Source organism: Entelurus aequoreus, linkage group LG02 (assembly GCF_033978785.1).
Source record: "Entelurus aequoreus isolate RoL-2023_Sb linkage group LG02, RoL_Eaeq_v1.1, whole genome shotgun sequence".
Taxonomy (NCBI): Eukaryota; Metazoa; Chordata; class Actinopteri; order Syngnathiformes; family Syngnathidae; genus Entelurus; species Entelurus aequoreus.
This window is the reverse complement of record NC_084732.1, coordinates 75,283,186-75,309,640: the sequence shown is the minus strand read 5'-3', so window position 1 is coordinate 75,309,640 and position 26,455 is coordinate 75,283,186. Positions and strand designations below refer to the sequence as shown.

The window sequence follows — 26,455 nt, the reverse complement described above, 5'->3', positions numbered from 1 at the left end:
CACACAAGTAAATATGGAGTCTGCCAGTGCCACCAGCGACATGTGTGCCAGTGACCAACTAGTAAGTACAACGCCAACTTCTGCATACCTGCCAACAACTAAGCTTTTCCTGTAATGAGTACGGTTTTTGATAATCCATTCCGGCTTACGACTGCAGTGGTAGAAAATACAGTGAACGATCAATGATTGGTTGGTGTACGTCAGTGTTTTTCAACCAATGTCCCGCGGCACACTAGTGTGTCGTGGGAGATTATCTAATTTCACCTATATGGGTTAAAAATATTTTTTGCAAACCAGTAATTATAGTCTGTAAATGATGTGTTGTTGTTGAGTGTCGGTGCTGTCTAGAGCTCGGCAGAGTAACCGTGTAATACTCTTCCATATCAGTAGGTGGCAGCCGGTAGCTAATTGCTTTGTAGATGTCAGAAACAGCGGTAGGCAGTGTGCAGGTAAAAAAGGTGTCTAATGCTTAAACCAAAAATATACAAAGGTGAGTGTCCCTAAGAAAAGGCATTGAAGCTTAGGGAAAGCTATGCAGAACAAAACTAAAACTGAACTGGCTACAAAGTAAACAAAAACAGTGAATGAAGTCGACTATCACGATGTTGAGTTACTGTCAGAGAGGTATTTAACAATGTTTATTGTTGTCATTTGCAGTAGAGTAGAACTGCATTGCTTCATACTCTGATCACTTAGTTCTAACATTTCAGACCACTAAAATATAATGAATAGAGAGAAAATATTTTGGCTTGTCGAATTTACCTTGCACAGTGAGTTGGGCCTGGGCTTCGATAGTTGCGTTGGTGTTGTCAGCCACACAGGTGTAGATGCCATCGTCGTCTTTGGTCAGATTGGAAATCTTAAGACTGCCACCGCCGAGCAATTCCACTCGGCCCTCACTGCAAACAGAAAAAAAAAAAAAAAAAGTCAAGACTTTGCTGGCAGTTCTTTTTTTTATACGACCAGTGAAAACTGACATAATCACCAGATTTGGAGGATGTTCATTCAGTTGTTTAATTTTGTAGAAAAAAAGCAGATAACAGATATGACCCAAAACTATAGTCATTTCAAATGGTAACTTACTGGCTTAACAGAAATCAAGAAACTTAATTGTGGTAGTAAGAGTTTCATTATTGGATCAAACAAAATGAAAATGTGGAATCTCTGAATTCTGAGGAAACATTTATGGAATCACACCAGGATTCGATTAAATGTGTTCATTAGCTTCCGAGAGCTGTTGCACCAGGTGGATTGACATGAATCATGGCTCCACGAAAGATATCAATTGAAACAAAGAAAGGATTATCAAACTTATTCAAGAAGGTAAACCCTCACTAAAAAATTGATTGATTGTACTTAGTCAGCTGTGTCTAAAATGTGGACCAAGCACAAACAACATGGGAAGGTTGCAAAATGCAAACATGCTGGTAGACCAAGGAAAACATACATTTACTAATTTATTTTCTTGATTTATTTGAGTGTTTCTTAAAGCCAGAAAGTTGCCATTTGAAATGATTATAGTCATGTGTTATGTCTGCTATCTGCTTTTTTTCTGCAAATTTAAACTAAAAGCACATCCCCCAAGACTGGTGATTGTACAGTTTTGCCAGAGGTTGCAGTATTAATAGCTTCAGGACTTTCAGGCTCCATACCTTACAATGATTGTTTGTGTAATCACATCTACCAATTTAGTAGAAACTAATTTCAGCTGTTATTCCCTGAAGCATATTCTTAGTGGAGGTTTCAGCCTGGGTGATGCACCCTTCTGGGCAATGCTCAACTCCCTTCCTTTTTAATCCTCCTCGTATCAAGCAAAAAAATGAAAACCCACAAAAAACATTTGGTTTAAAGTGACATATTTACAAAATGTTTGGGGAAATATGGGAATCTGATAGAAGTCGATGCAAGAAGCACAAAGGGTACTGTGTAGTAGTTTCTGTGTGTGAGACAACAGCGTGTAGTAGTACAATATTAACGACTGTATTTGTTACATCGCCTCAAGTTTTCATTTTCTTTCATCAGCTAACAATTAACCCAGATGGCACACATCTACTGAATGGCATAGTAGGAGTCGAACATCAAGGACAAGAAGAACTGATATTTATAAAGTCATTTTTCATTCAGTGTGTGTGTGTGAAATAAAACTATTCTATGGACATTTACACACTGTCAAATATTTGATCTTGCAACACACTAGAAAAACTATACGGCAGTACATCAGCTTTCCTATGCCCCACTTTTCCTATGATTCGGGTTTAACAATGATGCTGTACCGCCAAATATTATTATATTTTCTATCGACCGGTGTATCATTCTGTGTGCCAAGACAAAGAATCCCACATGTTGGTGACTCATTCTGTGTACAGTCAAACCTGTGTCAGCGGTCATTTGCAGATAGCGGCCACAAATGTTATATACAGTTATATAAAGTGTTATATATCTTGTCTATAGCGGCCACCTGTTTACCGTGGCCAAAGACCACTCATTTCGCATCCCCAAAAAGTTTTTTGACTCTGTGTAGTAGCCACCGATATCAAAATTTGCCATGCCACAGTCCATGAAATCTAATTTCTTAAGTGGGATTTGCCATGGCCTCAACGAGATCCCAAGCGGGAGCTGCACTGGGACTCGGCGAGTCTCATCGAAGCTCCCCTAAGCTCTGCGCAGTTGACTAATCCCGAATAGTCCGGCATGAAAGGAAAACAGAATTCTATTCACATGGGTAACAATGAGCAGGCTCAAATTCAATACCACTGTGCAATCAATCAATCAATCAAAGTTTATTTATTTAGTTCTTAATCACAAGTGTCTCAAAGGGCTGCACAAGCTACAACGACATCCTCGGCTCAGATCCCACATCAGGGCAGGCATAGAAGCTTGCAAAACTGTATTTTAGAAACGGTTAACTACAATTCCGGATACATGCACACATGCATGTATACGTAATTGTTTAAAGGTCAACATGTATGGAAATTCAAAGTGGCAGTCAACCTGTGTATAGTGGCCACCTGTCTATAGCGGTCACTTTCTTGGTTTCCTTTGAGTGGTCACTATAGACCAGTTTGACTGTACTTTTTTATTGAGTATGTCTGCAAAAAAACAGCAACATTTTTGTTTCATCTGACCACATAACTTTCCTCCAGAAGGTCTTATCTTTGTCCATGTGATGTCAGATGACACAAAATTGAGCTGTTTGGCCACAATACCCAGCAATATGTTTGAAGGAGAAAAGGTGAGGCCTTTAATCCCAGGAACACCACTCCTACCGTCAAGCATGATAAGCGGTAGAAAAGGATGGATGGATGGAATTGGTGCTTTAAATCGGACAATGAAAAAAGAGGATTACCTCCAAATTCTTCAGGACAACCTAAAATCATCAGCCCGGAGGTTGGGTTTTGGGCGCAGTTGGGTGTTCCAACAGGACAATGACCCCAAACACACGTCAAAGTGGTAAAGGAATGGCTAAATCAGGCTATAATTAAGGTTTTAGAATGGCCTTCCCAAAGTCCTGACTTAAAGGCCTACTGAAATGAATTTTTTTCATTTAAACGGGGATAGCAGATCCATTTTATGTGTCATACTTGATCATTTCGCGATATTGCCATATTTTTGCTGAAAGGATTTACTAGAGAACATCGACGATAAAGTTCGCAACTTTTGGTTGCTGATAAAAAAAGCCTTGCCTGTAACGGAAGTAGCGTGACGTCAACAGTTGAAAGGCTCCTCACATTTCCCCATTGTTTTTAATGCAGCGAGAGCGATTCGGACCGAGAAAGCAACGATTACCCCATAATTTGAGCCAGGATGAAAGATTCGTGGATGAGGAACGTGAGAGTGAAGGACTAGAGTGCAGTGCAGGACGCATCTTTTTTTGCAATGACCGTAACTTAGGTACAAGCTGGCTCATTGGATTCCACACTCTCTCCTTTTTCTATTGTGGATCACGGATTTGTATTTTAAACCACCTCGGATACTATATCCTCTTGAAAATGAGAGTCGAGAACGCGAAATGGACATTCACAGTGACTTTTATCTTCACGACAATACATCGGCGAAACACTTTAGCTACGGAGCTAACGTGATAGCATCGGCTTAACTGCAGATAGAAACAAAAGAAATAAACCCCTGACTAGAAGGATAGACAGAAGATCAACAATACTATTAAACCATGGACATGTAACTACACAGTTAATGCTTTCCAGCCTGGCGAAGGTTAACAATGCTGTTGCTAACGACGCCATTGAAGCTAACTTAGCAACGAGACCTCACAGAGCTATGCTAAAACATTAGCTATCCACCTACGCCAGCCAGCCCTAATCTGCTCATCAACACCCGTGCTCACCTGCGTTCCAGCGATCGACGGAGCGACGAAGGACTTCACCCGATCACCGATGCGGTCGGCGGCTAGCGTCGGATAGCGCGTCTGCTATCCACCTCAAAGTCCTCCCGTTTGTGTTGCTGCAGCCAGCCGCTAATACACCGATCCCACCTACAACTTTCTTCTTTGCAGTCTTCATTGTTCATTAAACAAATTGCAAAAGATTCACCAACACAGATGTCCAGAATACTGTGGAATTTTGAGATGAAAACAGAGCTTTTTGTATTGGATTCAATGGCGTCCGAATACTTCCGTTTCAACGATTGACGTCACGCGCATACGTCATCATACATAGACGTTTTCAACCGGAAGTTTAGCGGGAAATTTAAAATTGCACTTTATAAGTTAACCCGGCCGTATTGGCATGTGTTGCAATGTTAAGATTTAATCATTGATGTATAAACTATCAGACTGTGTGGTCGGTAGTAGTGGGTTTCAGTAGGCCTTTAAACGTGTGGACAATGCTGAAGAAACAAGTCCATGTCAGAAAACCAACAAATTTAGCTGAACTGCACCAATTTTGTCAAGAGGAGTGGTCAAAAATTCAACCAGAAGCTTGCCAGAAACTTGTGGATGGCTACCAAAAGCGCCTTATTGCAGTGAAACTTGCCAAGAGACATGTAACCAAATATTAACATTGCTGTATGTATACTTTTGACCCAGGAGATTTGGTCACATTTTCAGTAGACCCATAATAAATTCATAAAAGAAACAAACTTCATCAATGTTTTTTTGTGACCAACAAGTGTGTGCTCCAATCACTCTATCACAAAAAAATAAGAGTTGTAGAAATGATGGGAAACTCAAGACAGCCATGACATGATGTTCTTTACAAGCATATGTAAACTTTTGATCACCACTGCAAATATTTTATGAAGGTTGAAAAGTTACTTAGTGCTACTTTAACTATTTACACCTGATCCACAAATACACAATTAACCAGATTGAACAGCATCAACTCTGATTTCCCCAATTCGCCCAAAGGGAAGCGATGTGTGGCCAAGGTCGGGCTTGATTCAACAAGCAGTGGAGCAAGCAGAGAAAAAGCATAGAGTAGAGAGTGTGGGCGCTGAGAGGGACAAAACAAATCAATAGCTTAAAAACAGAAGAGAGGGAGAGAGAATTAGACACCAGGAAAGAGGAAGCGATGGCGGGTTGAAATCCAAACATGGTCACAGCAACGTGGACGCTGAGGAGGGCGTTATGTCTTTGTGTGGGAGAGCAAAGTATTTCTAAAGAGTGGAGCTTGATTCAACAAACAATTGAGCTGCAAGCAGTGCAACTTTTTCCTTTTATCCCCCATGAGACTGTACTGGATGGCACTCGACCTGAAATTTGTATCTCACCACCGCCGCTTGTCTGCTACTTCAATAAAGTACTCTCAGCAAGTACTTCAAACACAGCCAAAAGGAGTTTGACGATCAACTCCGCAAGTGTGTTGTACCTTTTCTTAGGCTTGTTTGGTGTTATTGTGGCGCCGCCATGGAATTATACGCTACATTACGCCCCAATGCAGCTGAGATAGGCTCCAGCCATACTTTCCAACCCTCCCGAATATCTCCCGGGGCAACCATTCTCCCGAATTTCTCCCGATTTACACCCGGACAACAATATTGGGGGCGTGCCTTAAAGACGCTGTCTTTAGCGTCCTCTACAACCTGGCGTCACGTTCGCTTTTCCTCCATTCAAACAGCGTGCCGACCCAGTCACATAATATCTACGGCTTTTCACACACACAAGTGAATGCCATGCATACTTGGTCAACAGCCATACAGGTCACACTGAGGGTGGACGTATAAACAAGTTTAACACTGTTACAAATATGCGCCACACTGTGAACCCACACCAAACAAGAATGACAAACACATTTCGGGAGAACATCCGCACCGTAACACAACATAAACACAACAGAACAAATACCCAGAATCCCTTGCAGCACTAACTCTTCCGGGACGCTACAATATACACACCCCGCTACCACCAAACCTCGCCCCCTCACCTCAACCCCCCCATCTCCCGAATTCGGAGGTCTCAATTGGCAAGTATGGCTCCAGCAACCCCCCCCCCCCAAAAGGGACAAGCGGTAGAAAATGGATGGATGGATGGATATAGCAGGGGTCAGCAAACCGCACCTATTCAGTTTCCTATTGAGCGTGTGAGGCCATGAATGTGTGCAGGCTGAGTCCTGACTGGTGATTGGATGAGAACCAGGAAGGCAAGGAAAAGGGAGGGACAAGAAACGTCTGCAGTGGAGAGACGGCAGGTTCTTGCTGCTGCTCAGTGGCCTTGTGGTTAGAATGTCCGCCCTGAGATCGGTAGGTTGTGAGTTCAAACCCCGGTCGAGTCATACCAAAGACTATACAAATGAGACCCATTACCTCCCTGCTTGGCACTCAGCATCAAGGTTTGGAATTGGGGGTTCCATCCATCCATCCATCCATCTTCTTCCGCTTATCCGAGGTCGGGTCGCGGGGGCAGCAGCTTAAGCAGGGAAGCCCAGACTTCCCTCTCCCCAGCCACTTCGTCCAGCTCCTCCCGGGGGATCCCGAGGCGTTCCCAGGCCAGCCGGGAGACATAGTCTTCCCAACGTGTCCTGGGTCTTCCCCGTGGCCTCCTACCGGTCGGACGTGCCCTAAACACCTCCCTAGGGAGGCGTTCGGGTGGCATCCTGACCAGATGCCCGAACCACCTCATCTGGCTCCTCTCGATGATTCCCGAGCGCGGCCACCGCTGCTGCTCACTGCTCCCCTCACCTCCCAGGGGGTGGAACAAGGGGATGGGTCAAAATGCCGTAATTTCACTAGGTGTAGTGTGTGTGTGACTATCAGTGGTACTTTAATTTGAACTTCTTGCGTGTGACTGTGGTAAGCTAACCAAGGATACATCCTACTAGTGTTGTCCCGATACCAATATTTGTACTATTCTAAATAAAAGGGACCACAAAAAATTGCATTATTGGCTTTATTTTAACAAAAAAAATCTTACGGTACATTAAACATATGTTTTATTATTGCAATTTTGTCCTTAAATAAAATAGTGAACATACAAGACAATTTTTATTTTATTAGTAAGTAAAAAAAGGCTCCTAATTTGTCTGCTGACATTTGCAGTAACATATTGTGTCAATTCTCATTGTAATATTTTGTCAACGTTATGAGGGACGAACTGTAAATATGGATTATTAATCTACTTCTTCATTTACTGTTAATATGTTGTTATTTTCCGTTTTAACATGTCTATCTACACTTCTGCTAAAATGGAATAATCACTTATTCTTCTGTTGTTTGGATACCTTACATTAGTTTTGGATGATACCACAAATTTGGGTATCAATCCGATACCAAGTAGTTACAGGATCATACATTTGTCATATTCAAAGTCCTCATGTGTCCAGAGACATATTTCCTGAGTTTATAAACATAAAATACTTTTTTTTTTTAAATGTAAAAAGATTTTGTGATGCTAAAAAATATCGATGTAGCCATAGTAGTATTGACTAGATACGCTCCCGTACTTGGTATCATTACAGTGGATGTTAGGTGTAGATCCACCCATGGCGTTTGTTTACATTGTGACGAAGGTGAGCTACGGTGTGTAGTGATACATGTTTAGCTAGTCCTCGTCCTGCAGGGATGATACTTGTAAGAAACGTACTTTATTTGTCGCCATGGAGACAATGATTAGTGATTTAGAAGTAGATAAAACACTGCAGACTGCGGATAATAATAATGATAATAATAATAAATAATTACATTTGTAACGCACTTTAAATTTGTTAAAATCTCAAAGTGCTACAAAATATAAAAAAAGTTCAAAAAAATAAAAATGAAAAGTAAGAATATCCATCCATTTTCTACCGCTTGTCCCTTACGGGGTCGCGGGGGGTGCTTGAGCCTATCTCAGGTGCATTCGGGCGGAAGGCCGAAAATTAAAATAAGTTAAGTTAATGTTAATGTACCCATGATAGTCACACACACACTAGGTTTGGCGAAATTATTCTCTGCATTTGACCCATCACCCTTGATCACCCCCTGGGAGGTGAGGGGAGCAGTGAGCAGCAGCGTTGGCCGCGCCCGGGAATCATTTTTGGTGATTTAACCCCCAATTCCAAAAAAAACCAACCTTTTGTCTTCCTGTCTCTCATTAGGATTGTGAACGATAGGCACAAAAAATTTAAAAAATAAAAGTGCAGTTCCCCTTTAAAAGTCAACCAGCACAATGGAATGGGCTGGACTCGAATTGGCCCTTTAATACTGGAAATGTGCCTTTTTTTTTATTGCAGATTGTCTTTTATAGCGGTTTAGGTTTGGGACACCCTGACATGAACACAATCCACTTAGTGATAGTAACTCCAGCGGTACATGTCTTTTGTACCGACGACAACCACCAGGTTCAGAAAGTCAGAGGGTAAATGAGAAATACAAAGCAAATGAGTTGTTTTTCCTCGATAGAACGTCGCACTTAAATGTCAAGAAAATCTCTTCCTGTGCATTGAATACTTCCCTGTGAACATTCGAGAGCCAAGCTGTTCGTGCTGTGAGACTGTGCATGTCCAATCTCCTTTGAATGAACATTTTCTCTGAAAGACGTCATTCAGTTCACAGCGTCGAGCGTTCTTCATTTCCTCTCACCGGGAGAACCATTCAGACCGTCAGCCTTTAGTGCGCCATTGACAGCTTCTCCTTGTGTTAGAAACTCAAGATAACTTATCAGAGCTCGAGGGAACTTATCAAGCAAACACTGGATGTAGTATTTAAAAAGAACTCTTGAGATCTAATGCTGCACTTTATCAAGCGGGAGAGATAATAATCATTGCTTTGGAATGATTTGCTGAAGTCTTTTTTTGTTTGTGGACATTTAATTAAAGACAATCCTTGATGACAAATGCGTGAGTTAATTCCCCAGCACTTGCACAGGTAATTGCGTGGAAAAAGCTGTGAGAAAGGAGGCGATCGCGCTGTAGCCCCGTCCTACGTATGCTTGTCAAAATATATATAGACTGTCAAAACTAAAAATATATTAGACATATCGTCCAGTCAGCAATTTAATTTTATAACTGCTGGATGACTTTTATTTTATTTTGCCTGTCCTTCGCAATCATTATTAAAGAAAAGGAACACACTCGTCTTTGTTTTTTTTAGGATTCTAAAGATTAGAAAAAAAAAAGCTTGCATGATGCGACCAATTGGAGTCGTCATTGAAGCCTTCAAAGCCCTATAAAACAAACCCTCTTATCAACAATTTATATTTGTTTGCTTTTTGCAAAAGTTTGATTTTTAAACATTAGGGATGCACAATATTTTTGTTACCAAACCGATAACTCCTTGCCGATAATCTATTTATGTCTAATATGTGTGCACACTAGGGTTGTACGGTATACCGGTATTAGTACAGTACCGCGATACTAATGAATCATATTCGGTACTATACCGCCTCTAAAAAGTACCGGTTCCCCACCCGTTGGGGTCGACACGCTTTAAGACACGGTTAGCTAGCTAGCGGCTCATGACTATCCACAGTCTGCAGTGTTGTAACTCCTTCTAAATCACTAATCCTTGTCTCCATGGAGACAAGTCAATAGGGATGAGACTCGAAACCGGTTTTCCCGGTTGTTCGATAAGAAAAGAACCGAGTCCTCGGACTCGAATCCCTTTTTGAGAACCGGTACCCGTTATCGAGACCACTATAGTAAAGAAAAAGAGTTGGTTCTTTATTCGAATCCCTGGGACCAATTCGTCCAGACCAGAAATGCCCCGTGAGACATCACAAGAAATGAAGTCACGTAGCTCAGTCATTAGGCGCAGATAGGGAAAGCAGGAAAAACAATGGACCGGAAAAAGCGCTCCAATGTGTAATAAAGTTCAAAACAAAAGGTATAATCCAATGAATAACTTTACTGAGAGATTTGAGCAGGGTACAAACACATGACTAACACTTTTACGACCAACCGGAAACATAGCAACCAGGCTAGCAACGCACCTCCTTTACGGCAGCTGTCGCAACGTTCTTAAAGCAACCGCAGCACATACACATATATGACATCTCCCTTTTTTAACTTTTGTTTTTCTTTCCTTGTAAACAAAACAAAATCACACTGTATATGTGTTGTCTGTCTAATTATAAATAATGCAGACGAGGCGTGTTGGCTGAGTTCTTGACGTTTACTTTCACAGCGTGCTCATAACCTCATTCCTGGCTGCCGGCGTGGTGACATGCAACAACACTTTTCGGGGCTACCGCGCGTGCTCGTCACTCCCGTTGCATGCTGGGTAGTTGTTATATTCCTAGCTCATAACATCACATCTTTCCCCCTATAAAGAAATAATGTTAACTCAATAAAGTATATTTATTTTTTTAGCTTTAACTTTTCATTTTTTTAGCATTGTAACCACATTTACAAACAACTTTTCTCTTCATAGAATGTTCTTTCAATAAAGAAATAAAGTGCAAAAATGTCAAAGCATCATAACAAACAGTTACGTCAAATAGCAGCAGAAGTGCACTTTTTGGAGAGCTGTATTATTTTAAGTTTTGTGCCCAAGGGACTGATTTTATTTAACACTATAGTATTATTTATACACATATAGTGATCACAGAGACAGGTTGTTTTTGTGTTACTGTATATATTTGTTTTTCTTAAAAATCCCACTTAATATACTTTGGGTAACAACAGTCAATATTGATTTATTTTATTTTATTTTTTTAGGGGGGTAACAGTCAATATTTATTTATTTATTAGATTTTATTTTTTTCTTATATAATAAAAGTGAGCTTTTGTTAAACCAAATATTGTGTGTTTTTTTCCATATACAACAACCTATCTGGACTCGATAAGAGAATCGATAAGGAATCGGTTCGATAAGAGGATTCGATAATAGGCTTGAACTCGATCATTTCTTATCAAACATCATCCCTACAAGTCAAGTACATTTATTTCAAAAATCATCCCTGTACGACGAGTGTTAGCTATATATGCTTCACTACAGACCGCAACACACCGGAGTCATGACTTTTAACATGTTAAAATGGTCTAAAGTTGACAAAATCAAGACAAGCTTACTCTTTGACCAATCATCAACCATTAAGACGACCAACTTAACTTTGAACACACTACACACAATTGAATGAATGCATACTTAGTCAACAGCCATGCATGTCACACTAAGGGTAGCCATATGAACATTTTGATTGAAACTTTTATTAGTAGATTGCACAGTACAGTACATATTCTGTACAATTGACCACTAAATGGTAACACCCGAATATGTTTTTCAATTTGTTGAAATCGGGGTCCACGTTAATCAATTAGTGGTAAACCCCAACACTGTCATAAACATGTGCCATATAGTGAAACCAGCCTAAACAACAATGACAAACCCATTTGGGAGAATATTTGCACCGCAACACAACATAAACACTACCGAACAAATTCCCAGAATTCCCCTGCAGCACCACCAACAAACGCCATTGGTTGATCTACACCTAACATCCACTGTGATGATACCAAGTACAGGAGCGTATCTAGTCGATACTACTATGATTACATCGATTTTTTTACAGCATCACAAAATCTTTTTTTTCCGTTTTTTTTAAATGTATTTTATGTTTATAAACTCAGGAAATATGTCCCTGGACACATGAGGACTTTGAATATGACCAATGTATGATCCTGTAACTACTTGGTATCGGATTGATACCCAAATTTGTGGTATCATCCAAAACTAATGTAAAGTATCAAACAGAAGAATAAGTGATTATTACATTTTAACAGAAGTTATTACATTCACATGTTGAAACAGAAAATAAGCAGATATTAACAGTAAATGAACAAGTAGATTAATAATTCATTTTCTACAACTTGTCCTTAATCATTTTGACAAAATAATAGAATTATAAATGACACAATATGTTACTGCATATGTCAGCAGCTAAATTAGGAGCCTTTGGTTGCTTACCTATTAATAAAAGACAAGTTGTCTTGTATGTTCACTATTTTATTTAAGGACAACCTTGCAATAAGAAACATACGTTTAATGTACCCTAGATTTTTTTGTTAAAATAAAGCCAATAATGACATTTTTTGTGGTCCCCTTTATTTAGAAAAGTACCGAAAAGTACCTAAGCACATTTGGTATCGGCACCAGCACCAAAATATTGGCTTAGGGACACTTGAGGAACAAAAAGACTCATACAAAGGTTGATTTGAGAAAGTGTACCTTTAGATTTGTCCTAACCAAATATGACATCACAACTATGGTAGAGCTATCATCATCATATCTGTAATTCAGTGAAGTTTATTTGTATTTAGAAAGGTTACCTATTCAGACAAAAAAAACTTATTGAGTCATATTCCTGTCGAAAATATTCCTGTTTTCTATTTGTATTCATCGCTGCATTCAGTCGCGGAGGCACATAACTCAGAGAAGACCTGAGTGAATATTTATGTGCGAGCGTTGACTCAGTCTTTCGTATGACAAAGTGGTGACAAGGCCAGCACACCTGCACCAGGGGAAAACCGCCAATCACAGTGCAGCATGCTGTCACTGAGCTGCGATACTGGGTGGATGGAGGTCATGATGTCAGCAGCACCAGCGTGATGTGGCATAAAAGCCCACAAAATAAACAAAACGCTGACAACCTAAAGGTATTCTTAGACAAGTGCATTCAAGTAAAAATGGTTTATTTCAACTCTTGTAAAGCGTTAAGTACAAAACTTGCATTCCAGCTGAGTTCCACAAACATGCAAGCATTTTTAATACTTGCCATTAAAGAGGGTTGAAAATGTGAGCTATGATAGTTTCAGTTAAGCCCACAATTATTCATACCCCTGTATAAATTGTATTTATTAAAAGTGGATTTTGATTACTTTCAACTGTAGATGACACAATGTGGCAAAAGTGGAGGCATAATCAAAATGGTAAACTAGGGCTGTTCAACTACATAATAAAGAGGGCTGCAGTTTCAAGAGCCCAAGGGCTCAGGGGCCGGACATCGAAATGTGGATGTTTCATCAAAAGTGCCTCCGCAGGTTATATTCCTTTCAGACTGCATTTACTTCATTGCAAAGTAAACACATCGGCTTTCACACTGCACTGTCAATGAATTCATTATCCTCCCCTCGCAACTCGATTCCAGCGTGTGCAGCTAGACAGATAGTTAACAGCACAAAGAAACAGGAGCTTTAAAAGTTTTGTTGAGGATTAACGTTCCTTCTTTTGAATTATTTTCCTTCCTCAGTGTTATTTCTTGTACACTTTTTCCTTCATTTAGGTTTGAACGACTGAAAATATAAACATTACATTACAAAGGTAAAACGTCCATTTTGTATTTTACATAAATAACATGGAAGGTTTGGTGTTATTACATTCACACAATAAACTACAGAGGTTTACGCATACAGAATCCAAAGACACCCACAGCAAACATTGCACACAATTAAACCTAAGGTGTAGTGTTATCGCCCTCTACTAGTCAAATTTAGAATTACATGTATTAAACGAGCTTTGATCGCCAGTTACTTAGACAAACAACATGACCATGAATACAAACGACATCATGAAGTCAGCAATTTCAATACAAAACAAACTAAACATCTTTATGCACAATATCTACTTACAAGTTTCGTGATGAAGCTAATATGTGTGGATTTCTACTGTTGTTGCTGGTCATAACAGTGTGTCCGCCGCTGAAAAGGTCCTACAGGAAACAATGACTAGAGAAATGTCTCGGGGCAGAACATTCATACTTTGTTGTGCAGTCGTTAAAAGTCCGATTTTCACCATTTATTTTGATTTTTTTCAGGGTGGATAGTGCCATGTTTCGTTTGATAGAGTCGTCTTCTTCTACTCACCCCACTGCTGCTTCATTGTGACACATATGCCTCGCTGTTGCCCCATGTGGGGTGGCGGGAGCACTGCATACATGAGCAACCCTAATTTTAATGGTTTCAGCAAGCCTTTGGGGTGATGTTCGCCGGGGCAAATTGAAAAGCTTTGGCAGGCCGAATGTGGCCCGTAAGCCATCCATCCATCCATTTTCTACCGCTTGTCCCTTTCCGGGTCGCGGGGGGTGCTGGAGCCTATCTCAGCTGCATTCGGCCGAAAGCCGCCAGTCGTATAGGCTTGTTGTATATTGATTAGAAATATCTGATTATGCTAGAAATCTTTAGGATTTATGGGTTAAATAATGCCTTTTCTTGAAATTAGGGCTGCAACATTAATGGATTACAAAAAAAATAAAAAATTATGTTGCTTCAATTAATTGTTGAATGAGTGTAACTAATACAATTTTTTATAACATACAGACCACGGATATAAATACATGGATGTAGTAAAAGCATTTTTTGTTATCAATACACATGTTAAAAGGGCAGTTTCAATGTTGGTGATGTGCATTTAATAGAAAAAACAATGAGTGTTATGGCAAGCAGAAAAACTGTTTATTTCAACTATTTTCTAGAAAATATGCATTGAGGCGTAGGTGAGAGGTGTACTACATACGACTTCTCGATTAATCGAACACAGTAATCGATAAATTACTTGATTACTAAAAAAAATCCATTACTGCAGCCCTATTTGAAAATTGTCCAATAATACCAGGTGTTCAAAAGTTTAAAAAAAGAATGAAAATGGAAACAAATATAGTACCTTTTTTTTTATTTTTTAAAATGTGCTAGTCTTTGTCCTCACAAAAAAAGTGTATGCAACTAAATTTGCTGATGAAGCAATGTGCTCACATATTCATTATTGCAATAAATAAAACATTAATATTATTCATATTTGATATGCTTCATATTATACAACACAATTGGTTTTCACGAGTAAAACTAGAAGATTACCGTCATTTAAAACTGTTTTTAGAGCAAAGAACTGCATTCACACCCCAAAATAAAATGGATATAACTGAATTCAGAGAGGAAGTATGATCACGTCTTTTATTAGTAGTAGTAGTACTAGTTTTTTTTTCGGACGAGTCTCTTTCTTAAAAAAAAAAAAAAAAAAAAAATATGAATCCTTTCAAAAACATTGACTGCGAGTTTGCCTTTTTATTCTCAAAAACCTGGCATTTATCTGAAAGGCCAAAACCAGTTTTTAGTCAAAAAATGATGTCAATGTCCTGTAATCTTTGTTGTAGATGTTAGGTATTGACTGTCTTCTTTTTGCTTGCTCCCTGTCCCACCTGTATACGTATGGCAAACAGTAACATGCTGTTATAGGTGTTGTCATTCATACCTTTGTGTCATGTTCATGGGCACAAGAAACAGGTTTCATTTGACAACAACACAGGGCAGACATTACACCGAGTTGTACAGTTGTCACTTTTTGCGGCTTTATAACCCAAACCAGGTCTGACAGAAGAAAAACTGTCTCATGCCGGTCTTATTTTGTGACATAAAATGGCCTTTTTTTCAGGGTGGTTGGGTTGTTTTGGTTTTCTTTGTCATGCGTAGAACTTTACTGCTAAAATATATCCAAGTCTGAACGTTTAAATGACATCTTGATACAGTCGTCGCTCTCCACAACGTGCTTCAAATATTGCGGCTTCACTACATCACAGATTTAACCTTCTTGGGACATTCGATCTTCATTAACTTCGAAGCCAAACAGGACATAAAAGTCCTTTGGTTTTTGAGTCATTTTTTTTTTTTAAACTTATTTTGCTCTATATCATATATCCTATCCAGGAGATCGCAAAAAGCCGCTGCCTGACCAGGGCTCAGAAAATCTGCAGAGACTCCTCCCACCCCCACCAAGGACTGTTTTCACTGCTGGACTCTAGAAAGAGGTTCCACAGCCTCCGAAGCAGAACCTCCAGGTTCTGTAACAGTTTCTTCCCTCAGGCCGTAAGACTCTTGAACGCATCATAATATTCCCCTCAATTCCCCCAAAAATGGATTAACTCGCTGGAATATAAAGACAATATAACATACATCCATAAACGTGGCTGCATATGCAAAAGTGCAATATATTTATCTGTACAGTAATCTATTTATTTATCTCTGCACCTTATTGCTTTTTTTATCCTGTACTACCATGAGCTAATGCAACAAAATGTTGTTCTTATCTGTAATGTAAAGTTCAAATTTGAATGACAATTAAAAAAAAAAAAAAAAGGAAGTCTAAATATATAAGGCGTACCGGATTATAAGGCGCATTAAAGGCCTACTGAAACCCACTACTACCGACCACGCAGTCTGATAGTTTATATATCAATGATGAAATCTTAACATTATAACACATGCCAATACGGCCGGGTTAACTTATAAAGTGACATTTTAAATTTGCCGCTAAACTTCCGGTTCGAAACGCCTCTGAGGATGACGTATGCGCGTGACGTAACCCGGGGAACACGGGTATGCCTTCCACATTGAAGCCAATACAAAAAAGCTCTGTTTTCATTTCATAATTCCACAGTATTCTGGACATCTGTGTTCGTGAATCTGTTTCAATCATGTTCATTGCATTATGGAGAAGGAAGCTGAGCAAGCAAAGAAGAAAGTTGTCGGTGCGAAATGGACGTATTTTTCGAACGTAGTCAGCAACAACAGTACACAGCCGGCGCTTCTTTGTTTACATTCCCGAAAGATGCAGTCAAGATGGAAGAACTCGGATAACAGAGACTCTAACCAGGAGGACTTTTGACAAACACGCAGGTGTTATTATGCAGGATTAATTTGTGGCATATTAAATATAAGCCTGGTTGTGTTGTGGCTAATAGAGTATATATATGTCTTGTGTTTATTTACTGTTGTAGTCATTCCCAGCTGAATACCAGGTACCGTGAGTATGCAGCCTTGGCTGCTAAACATTTGATAACTTGACCGTATGTGCGCGTCACGTACGTAACTTTTTTAAAATATATAAGCTTTATGAACCTTGGGTTAGGTGAACGGTCTTTTGGGCTGAGTGATTGTGTGTGTTGATCAGGTGTTTGAATTGTATTGGCGTGTTCTATGGAGCTAGGAGCTAGCAGAGGAGCTAGGAGCTAGCATAACAAACACGCAGGTGTTTTTATGCAGGATTAATTTGTGGCATGTTAAATATAAGCCTGGTTGTGTTGTGGCTAATAGAGTATATATATGTCTTGTGTTTATTTACTGTTGTAGTCATTCCCAGCTGAATATCAGGTCACCCCCGGCTCTCACAGCATCTTCCCTATCTGAATAGCTTCAACTCCCCACTAGTCCTTCACTTGCACTTTACTCATCCACAAATCTTTCATCCTCGCTCAAATTAATGGGGAAATTGTCGCTTTCTCGGTCCGAATCTCTCTCACTTCATGCGGCCATCATTGTAAACAATAGGGAACTTTGCGTATATGTTCAACTGACTACGTCACGCTACTTCCGGTAGGGGCAAGCCTTTTTTTTATCAGATACCAAAAGTTGCAATCTTTATCGTCGTTGTTCTATACTAAATCCTTTCAGCAAAAATATGGCAATATCGCGAAATGATCAAGTATGACACATAGAATAGATCTGCTATCCCCGTTTAAATAAAAAAAATTCATTTCAGTAGGCCTTTAAAGGGGTCATATTATTATTATTTTTTTTCTAAATGTAAAACACTTCCTTGTGGTCTACATAACATGTAATGGTGGTTCTTTGGTCAAAATGTTGCATAGACTATGTACATTTTCAGTACTTATGCAGATCCCAAATACAGATCAGCAGGTACCAGAAGGTAAGAAAAGTTGGTTTTGCATTATATTGCGAAACAAAACGCCAGACAATGTCTGCTAAGAGGTGCCATTTTGCGGTCCTTGTATACGCACCATAATAATACTGGTATGTTTAATGCGCCAACAATCCATCAAGCGGTGCGGCTTCATAGTTTACCGAAGAAAAATCCTTAACTTTAACAAGCGTTTATATATCAATGATGAAATCTTAACATTGCAACACATGCCAATACGGCCGGGTTAACTTATAAAGTGCAATTTTAAATTTCCCGCGAAACTTCCGGTTGAAAACGTCTATGTATGATGACGTATGCGCGTGACGTCAATGGTTGAAGCGGAAGTATTCGGACACATTGTATCCCAATACAAACAGCTCTGTTTTCATCGCAAAATTCCACAGTATTCTGGACATCTGTGTTGGTGAATCTTTTGCAATTTGTTTAATGAACAATGAAGACTGCAAAGAAGAAAGTTGTAGGTGGAATCGGTGTATTAGCGGCCGGCTGAAGCAACACAACCAGGAGGACTTTGACTTGGATAGCAGACGTGCTATCCGACGCTAGCCGCCGACCGCACGGATGATCGGGTGAAGTTCTTTGTCGCACCGTCGATCGCTGGAACGCAGGTGAGCACGGGTGTTGATGAGCAGATGAGGGCTGGCTGGCGTAGTTGGATAGCTAATGTTTTTAGCATAGCTCTGTGAGGTCCCGTTGCTAAGTTAGCTTCAATGGCGTCGTTAGCAACAGCATTGTTAAGCTTCGCCAGGCTGGAAAGCATTAACCGTGTATTTACATGTCCATGGTTTAAAGGCCTACTAAAATGATTTTTTTTTATTTAAACGGGAATAGCAGATCCATTCTATGTGTCATACTTGATCATTTCGCGATATTGCCATATTTTTGCTGAAAGGATTTAGTAGAGAAAATCGACGATAAAGTTCGCAACTTTTGCTCGCTGATAAAAAAAAGCCTTGCCTGTACCGGAAGTAGCGTGACGTCACAGGAGCTAGTATTCCTCACAATTCCCCATTGTTTACAATGGAGCGAGAGAGATTCGGACAGAGAAAGTGATGATTACCCCATTAATTTGAGCGAGGATGAAAGATTCGTAGATGAGGAACGTTACAGTGAACGACTTGAGAGGCAGTGATGGACGTATCTTTTTTCGCTCTGACCATAACTTAGGTACAAGCTGGCTCATTGGATTCCACACTCTCCTTTTTTTATTGTGGATCACGGATTTGTATTTTAAACCACCTCGGATACTATATCCTCTTGAAAATGAGAGTCGAGAACGCGAAATGGACATTCAGTGCCTTTTATCTCCACGACAATACATCGGCGAAATGCTTTAGCTACGAGCTAACGTGATAGCATCGTGCTTTAACTGCATATAGAAACAAAAAAATAAACCCCTGACTGGAAGGATAGATAGAAAATCAACAATACTATTAAACCGTGGACATGTAAATACACGGTTAATGCTTTCCAGGCTGGCGAAGGTTAACAATGCTGTGCTAACGACGCCATTGAAGCTAACTTAGCAACTTAGCAACGGGACCTCACAGAGCTATGCTAAAAACATTAGCTCTCCACCTACGCCAGCCAGCCCTCATCTACTCATCAACACCCGTGCTCACCTGCGTTCCAGCGATCGGCAGAAGGACGAAGGACTTCACCCGATGCGTTTGGCGGCCCGGAGACGTAGGAAGTCAAGGTGAGGTCGGCGGCTGGCGCGGCTAGCGCGGCTAGCGCGGCTAGCGCGGCTAGGGCGGCTAGCGCGGCTAGCGCTCCAACAAAGTCCTCCTGGTTGTGTTGCTGTAGTCCGCTGCTAATACACCGATCCAACCTACAACTGTCTTCTTTGCAGCCTTCATTGTTCATTAAACAAATTGCAAAAGATGTCCAGAATACTGTGGAATTATGAAATGAAAACAGAGCTTTTTGTATAGGATTCTACGGGTACCATAACTTCCGTTACCTGACTTCGTCACGCGCATACGTCATCATACCGCGACGTTTCAGCCGGATATTTCCCGGGAAGTTTTAAATGTCACTTTATAAGTTAACCCGGCTGTATTGGCATGTGTTGCAATGTTAAGATTTCATCATTGATATATAAACTATCAGACTGCGTGGTCGGTAGTAGTGGGTTTCAGTAGGCCTTTAATAGTATTGTTGATTTTCTGTCTATCCTTCCAGTCAAGGATTTATTTATTTTGTTTCTATCTGCAGTTAAGCCCGATGCTATCACGTTAGCTCCGTAGTTAAAGTGCTTCGCCTATGTATTGTCGTGGAGATAAAAGTCACTGTAAATGTCCATTTCGCGTTCTCGACTCTCATTTTCAAGAGGATATAGTATCCGAGGTGGTTTAAAATACAAATCCGTGATCCACAATAGAAAAAGGAGAGAGTGTGGAATCCAATGAGACCTTGTACCTAAGTTACGGTCAGAGCGAAAAAAGATACGTCCCGCACTGCACTCTAGTCCTTCACTCTCACGTTCCTCATCCACAAATCTTTCATCCTCGCTCAAATTAATGGGGTAATCGTCGCTTTCTCGGTCTGAATCGCTCTCGCTGCTGGTGTAAACAATGGGGAAATGTGAGGAGCCTTTCGACCTGTGACGTCACGCTACTTCCGGTACAGGCAAAGCTTTTTTTATCAGCGACCAAAAGTTGCGAACTTTATCGTTGATGTTCTCTACTACATCCTTTCAGCAAAAATATGGCAATATCGCGAAATGATCAAATATGACACATAGAATGGATCTGCTATCCCCGTTTAAATAAAAAAAAAATCATTTCAGTAGGCCTTTAACATCGGTATAGGTCCTCTCGTGAGATTCTCCTTTGCACGAGAGGAGAGAAAGGAGCAGACAGAGGGAGGAACGGGAGGGTCGAGTGTGAGCTTTGGAGGAGGCGCCGCTGAAGGAGAGGTAGAAATAAGTCCGCTTTGGCATCTTTTGCCAGAAAAGTCAGATCTCATCACAATTAAAAACTTGCTGTGGTCCAAAACCTGCTTCCTCAAACTCTTCAATGCGAGCAAGCACAAAATGATTGAAGTGTTTGCAAACAGGGGGGCGATCTAAAAGTTTGTAAACCAAAAAGTTTGCAAATAGAGGGCTCTGTAAAACGAGGTTTATTCTAAGTTTATACAACTTTATTCCGTCTTTGGTTTAATTTGGTTAAATAAAATTGCTATGTTGCATTATATATGGGATTGTTTTCCTTTGATGCATTTAAGGCAGGGGTGGCGCCATCAGATTATTTTTAACCCCCCCGAGTGAGAAATGTTTGCATTTTTAAAAAGAGTTCCATCATTTCCGACTGTCTGTGAGGCCCTGAATGCACACCGGCTTTTTCCCGGTAAAATAAAAAAAGATGAAAACTTTTAAAAGTTTACAAGCTGGGTTTTGTTTTGCGGCTCTATACTATATTTCTTAAGTGAAATACGCGGCAAAATGTCTCTTTTGATAGGAAAGGTTGCAGAGTCCTGATTTAAGAGGATCCTAAAAAAAAAAGACTGAAGGTATCTCAAGTTTCTTTCTTCCCTCCACAAATATCAGCCATCACTCCTTTTACTTCACCTAGTCCGCTGTTTTGCCATCCATCATACGTGGAAAAAGGAATTCCTGAACACAATCAGAACCATATGAGTCTCCTCTGCATCGGAAAATGCATCCACTCCAATTCAATTAACCTCAACGTGCATGTTTGGCTTTGATTATCTTCTTAAGTTTGATCAATTTCACTTTGAGGACTTTGGAAATTGGATACAGGGGTGTTGTTGGGAAAACCGTACTGTTTAGTTTGTTTAGGGGATGGCATTATTAAACAGTGCTTCTATTAGTTATTGATTTCCCAGGCTGAGTTTAAGTACAATGATATATGGTTTCATAAGAATTCCCCGAGCTTTTTATTTCTGTATATAAATATTTATAGTGTTGTGTGTGTATATGCACTATTAAATGCATTCAATTTAGTCAATAACGCAGCAAGGACAGAAAGGTAAATGGCATTTTTCATTTCCCTCCATGCTTCCAGCGCTAATATAAAGCCTCTAAAAACATCCGTAGGGAGGCTCATGCATTTATGTGCGCTCTCGTGCGTTTGCCTCGCTCAACTACGACTGCGCTGTAAACATGTTTGCGGGCTCCAGCGTGCGACACATTTGCATGATCGCTTCATTCCGTCGTCCAATTGCAGACAGATTTCCCGCACCACGCCTCTGTCTTCCCACACAAGTCCACGCAATATTCACAGTCACATCCAAATCAAGTCAAGACGACGAGGAGTGGCAGGATTTCAAAAGAGAATTGATTTACATGCCCTACCAATTCGTTGTTTGCAGGGCGCCATGCATTATTCATCCATTTCATTGACTGCTAGCGGATTTTATTAGGCGATAGAGTGATACTCACTAGAACAAAAGATGACTTTCAATGAGTGTCATCAGGAGTTGTGTGTACAAGGAACTCAGACGGGGTTTTCTACGTTCCCCCCGAAGCAACTGGCAATGATGTCAGCGGTATGTCGTGGTGACAAACTACTAGAAGTGTGTAGTCAGCATGCGGGAGATGAGTTTAGTCTGAATGAATCGTGAGCTTTGTGGTGACAAGACAGGTAAATACGAGAGATGTCCGATAATGGCTTTTTTGCCGATATCTGATATTCCGATATTGTCCAACTCTTAATTACCGATTCCGATATCAACCGGTACCGATATATACAGTCGTGGAATTAACACATTATTATGCCTAATATTGTTGTGATGCCCCGCAGATGCATTAAACAATGTAACAAGGTTTTCCAAAATAAGAGAACAACTTCAACTCAAGTTATGGAAAAAAATGCCCACATGGCACTGCCATATTTATTATTGAAGTCACAAAGTGCATTATTTTTTTTTAAACATGCCTCAAAACAGCAGCTTTGAATTTGGGACATGCTCTCCCTGAGAGAGCATGAGGAGGTTGAGGTGGGCAGGGTTGGGGGGGGAGTAGGGGGTAGCGGGGGGTGTATATTGTAGCGTCCCGGAAGAGTTAGTGCTGCAAAGGGTTCTGGGTATTTGTTCTGTTGTGTTTATTTATTTAAAAACATTTTTTTTAATAATGTCCTGCCCAGCGCTCTGAACTTCTCCCTACGTCCGTGTACACAGCGGCGTTTTAAAAAGTCATAAATTTTACTTTTTGAAACCGATACCGATCATTTTGAAACCGATACCGATAATTTCCGATATTACATTTTAAAGCATTTATCGGCCGATAATATCGGCAGTCCGATATTATTGGACACCTCTAGTAAATACAATCAACAAGTGATATCGAAACAATTGACTATTATGGTCCCTAGAGGTGAGGGAAATAATAGATTTTTAGATGCATCGCAATTTGGACATGGACGATCAGAAAATCGATAAACGTCAATAATCGATAATTGATTTATTCGAAATGTGGCTGACTGCAGCGAGCCTAATCACAGAGAGATCCGACCAGCTCCTTTACTTTAGGACACTTATGTTGCAATTTTCCGCACATTTCCATTAATTTGATAATTGTGACTGGAATTTCTTATTACAAATGCACTGTTTTTAAACGTTGGAAATGATAAACGCTTACCGTAATTTTCGGACTATAAGGCGCACTTAAAATCCTTTCATTTTCTCAAAACTTGACAGTGCCCCTTATAACATACATCCATTAACATGGATACATTTATCTGTTATATATTTATCTGTACAGTAATCTATTTTTTTATATCTGCACCTTATTGCTCTTTTATCCTGCACTATAACGAGCTAATGCAACAAAATTGCGTTCTTATCTGTACTGTAAAGTTCAAATTTGAATGACAATAAAATAAATTCTAAGTCTAAGTCCAACCCGGTGAGCCTAATGTACTGAATAATTTTGGTTGTGCTTACCGACCTCGAAGCTATTTTATTTGGTACATTGCGAAATTATAGGTGTGACCAGTAGACGGCAGTCACACATAAGAGATATGTGTGGACTGCAATATGACTCTAGCAAACAACACCAACATGTTATATCCATCCATCCATTTTCTACCGCTTGTCCCTTTCGGGATCGCGGGGGGTGTTGGAGCCTATCTCAGCTGCATTCGGGTGGTAGGTTATGTTCCATTGAAAATATAGAACATTACACACGGCGCTCCAAAATTTATCAAAATGTTTTAGTTCGACTTTGGTAAGCTATGAAGCCGCACCGCTTGATGGATTGTACTGCGCTTCAACATGCAAGTATTATTATGGTGTGTTTATAAGGTAAGACATATTATCTGGTGTTTTGTTTCGCAATATTATGTAAAAGCAACTTTTCTTACCTTCTGGTACCTGCTGATGTGTATTTGGGATCTGCATAAATCCTGAAAAATTGCCAATGTCCGCCTTTATAGTCAGTGCCGACACCGTAGTCTTTTTCGCTATCTTCTTGTTGTGTAACATTCATCCTCCGCTGTTGCCATTTCTAATATAAAGTAGTGTAAAGTTCTTACTTATATCTGTCTGTAAACTCGCCATGAAAGCGCTAAAACATACCGGTTTAGTGAGTTTAAATTATTCACCCAAGGAACTTTAGTTATTAGAGTTCTAGTCGGACGGTTTTTCACGGGACACATTTCCTGTGTTGTTTCCGGATGAGGAGATGCTGCTCCGTTATTGATTGAAGTAAAGTCTGAATGTCATTAAAACAGTTAGCTCCATCTTTTGACACTTCTTCCACTCCCGTCCTTGCACGCTACACCGCTACAACAAAGATGACGGGGAGAAGACGCTGCCAAAGTCAAAGTATCGGATCGGGATCGGAGGCCAACAATGTTGCTCGGGACATCCTTAGTCGTGAGACAATTGAGAAAAATGAGGTTACGTAGGAGGTGTTACTTGCACAATATCAGGGTGAGCACTTGTTGCCGGTGGTGCGTCTGCATCTTCCAGGAGAAGTACAACCAAACCTGTCAGTGTTTTGGCCTGAACATTTTAGCTAGAAGCTCATCGGTGTCTGTACAGGTGACATACAAACGTCAAGTGTAACACCTTCACGACAGTATACGACAACTATACCTCATTGGTTCCACATTCCAGCGCCACTAAATTAACAATTAATAGTACCGTATTTTCCGGACCATAGGGCGCACCGGATTATAAGGCGCAGTGCCAATGAATGGTCTATTTTTTAAAATGTTTTTTCATATATAAGGCACACCGGATTATAGGGCGCATTAAATGAGTCATATTATTTATTTATTTTCCCAAATGTAAAACACTTCCTTGTGGTCTACATAACATGTAATGGTGGTTCTTTGGTCAAAATGTTGCATAGATTATGTTTTACAGATCATCTTCAAGCCGCTTTCTGACAGTCGCTACCAGATGCACCGTTTTGTGGGCAGTCTTATTTACGTGGCTCACCTTCGACAGCGTCTTCTCGCCGTCATCTTTGTTGTAGCGGTGTAGCGTGCAAGGACGGGAGTGGAAGAAGTGTCAAAAGATGGAGCTAACTGTTTTAATGACATTCAGACTTTACTTAAATGAATAACGGAGCAGCATCTCCTCATCCGGAAACAACAACAAGGCCGGAAATGTGTCCCGTGAAAAACCGTCCGACCGGAACTCTCTAATAACTAAAGTTCCTTGTGTGAATAATGTAAACTCACTACACCGGTATGTTTTATTGCTTTCATGGCGGGTTTACTGACAGATATAAGTAAGAAATTTACACTACTTTATAGTAGAAATGGCAACAGCGGAGGATGAATGTCACATAACAAGAAGATAGAGGAAAAAGAAGAAGCTTATTGACTACGGTGTCGCCACGGACTACAAAGGCGGACGCGCACAATTTTTCAGGATTTATGCAGATCCCGAATACACATCAGCAGGTACCAGAAGGTAAAACAAGTTGCTTTTGCATAATATTGCAAAACAAAAGGCCAGATAATAGATCTTACCTTATACACACACCATAATAATACTCGTATGTTGAAGCACAGTACAATCCATCAAGCGGTGCGGCTTCATAGCTTACCAAAGTCGTACTAAAACATTTTTATATATTTTTGAGCGCCGTGTGTCCATCCATCCATTTTCTACCGCTTATTCCCTTCGGGGTCGCGGGGGGCGCTGGAGCCTATCTCAGCTACAATCGGGCGGAAGGCGGGGTACACCCTGGACAAGTCGCCACCTCATCGCAGGGCAGCGCCGTGTGTAATGTTCTATATTTTCAATGTAACATATAATATGTTGGTGTTGTTTACTTGAGTCATATTGCCATCATAGTGCAGCCTACACTTATCTCTTATGTTTGACTGCCATCTACTGGTCACACTTATCGTTACATCATGTACCAAAAAAAAATAGCTTTGCGGTGGGTAAGCTCAAC

General features: G+C 40.3%; 1 protein-coding gene across 8 annotated transcripts in view; it reads right to left on the bottom strand.

Annotated features, from left to right (window-relative positions):
* The window catches only part of neo1a (neogenin 1a), a 434,693-nt gene that overhangs the window by 187,191 nt on the left and 221,047 nt on the right, over positions 1-26,455 (bottom strand). For all 8 annotated transcript variants that reach the window (XM_062032365.1, XM_062032313.1, XM_062032347.1 and 5 more), the window contains exon 5: positions 763-899. In XM_062032365.1, coding sequence (XP_061888349.1) covers positions 763-899 — 137 coding nt within the window. The remainder of the gene's footprint in view (positions 1-762; positions 900-26,455) is intronic.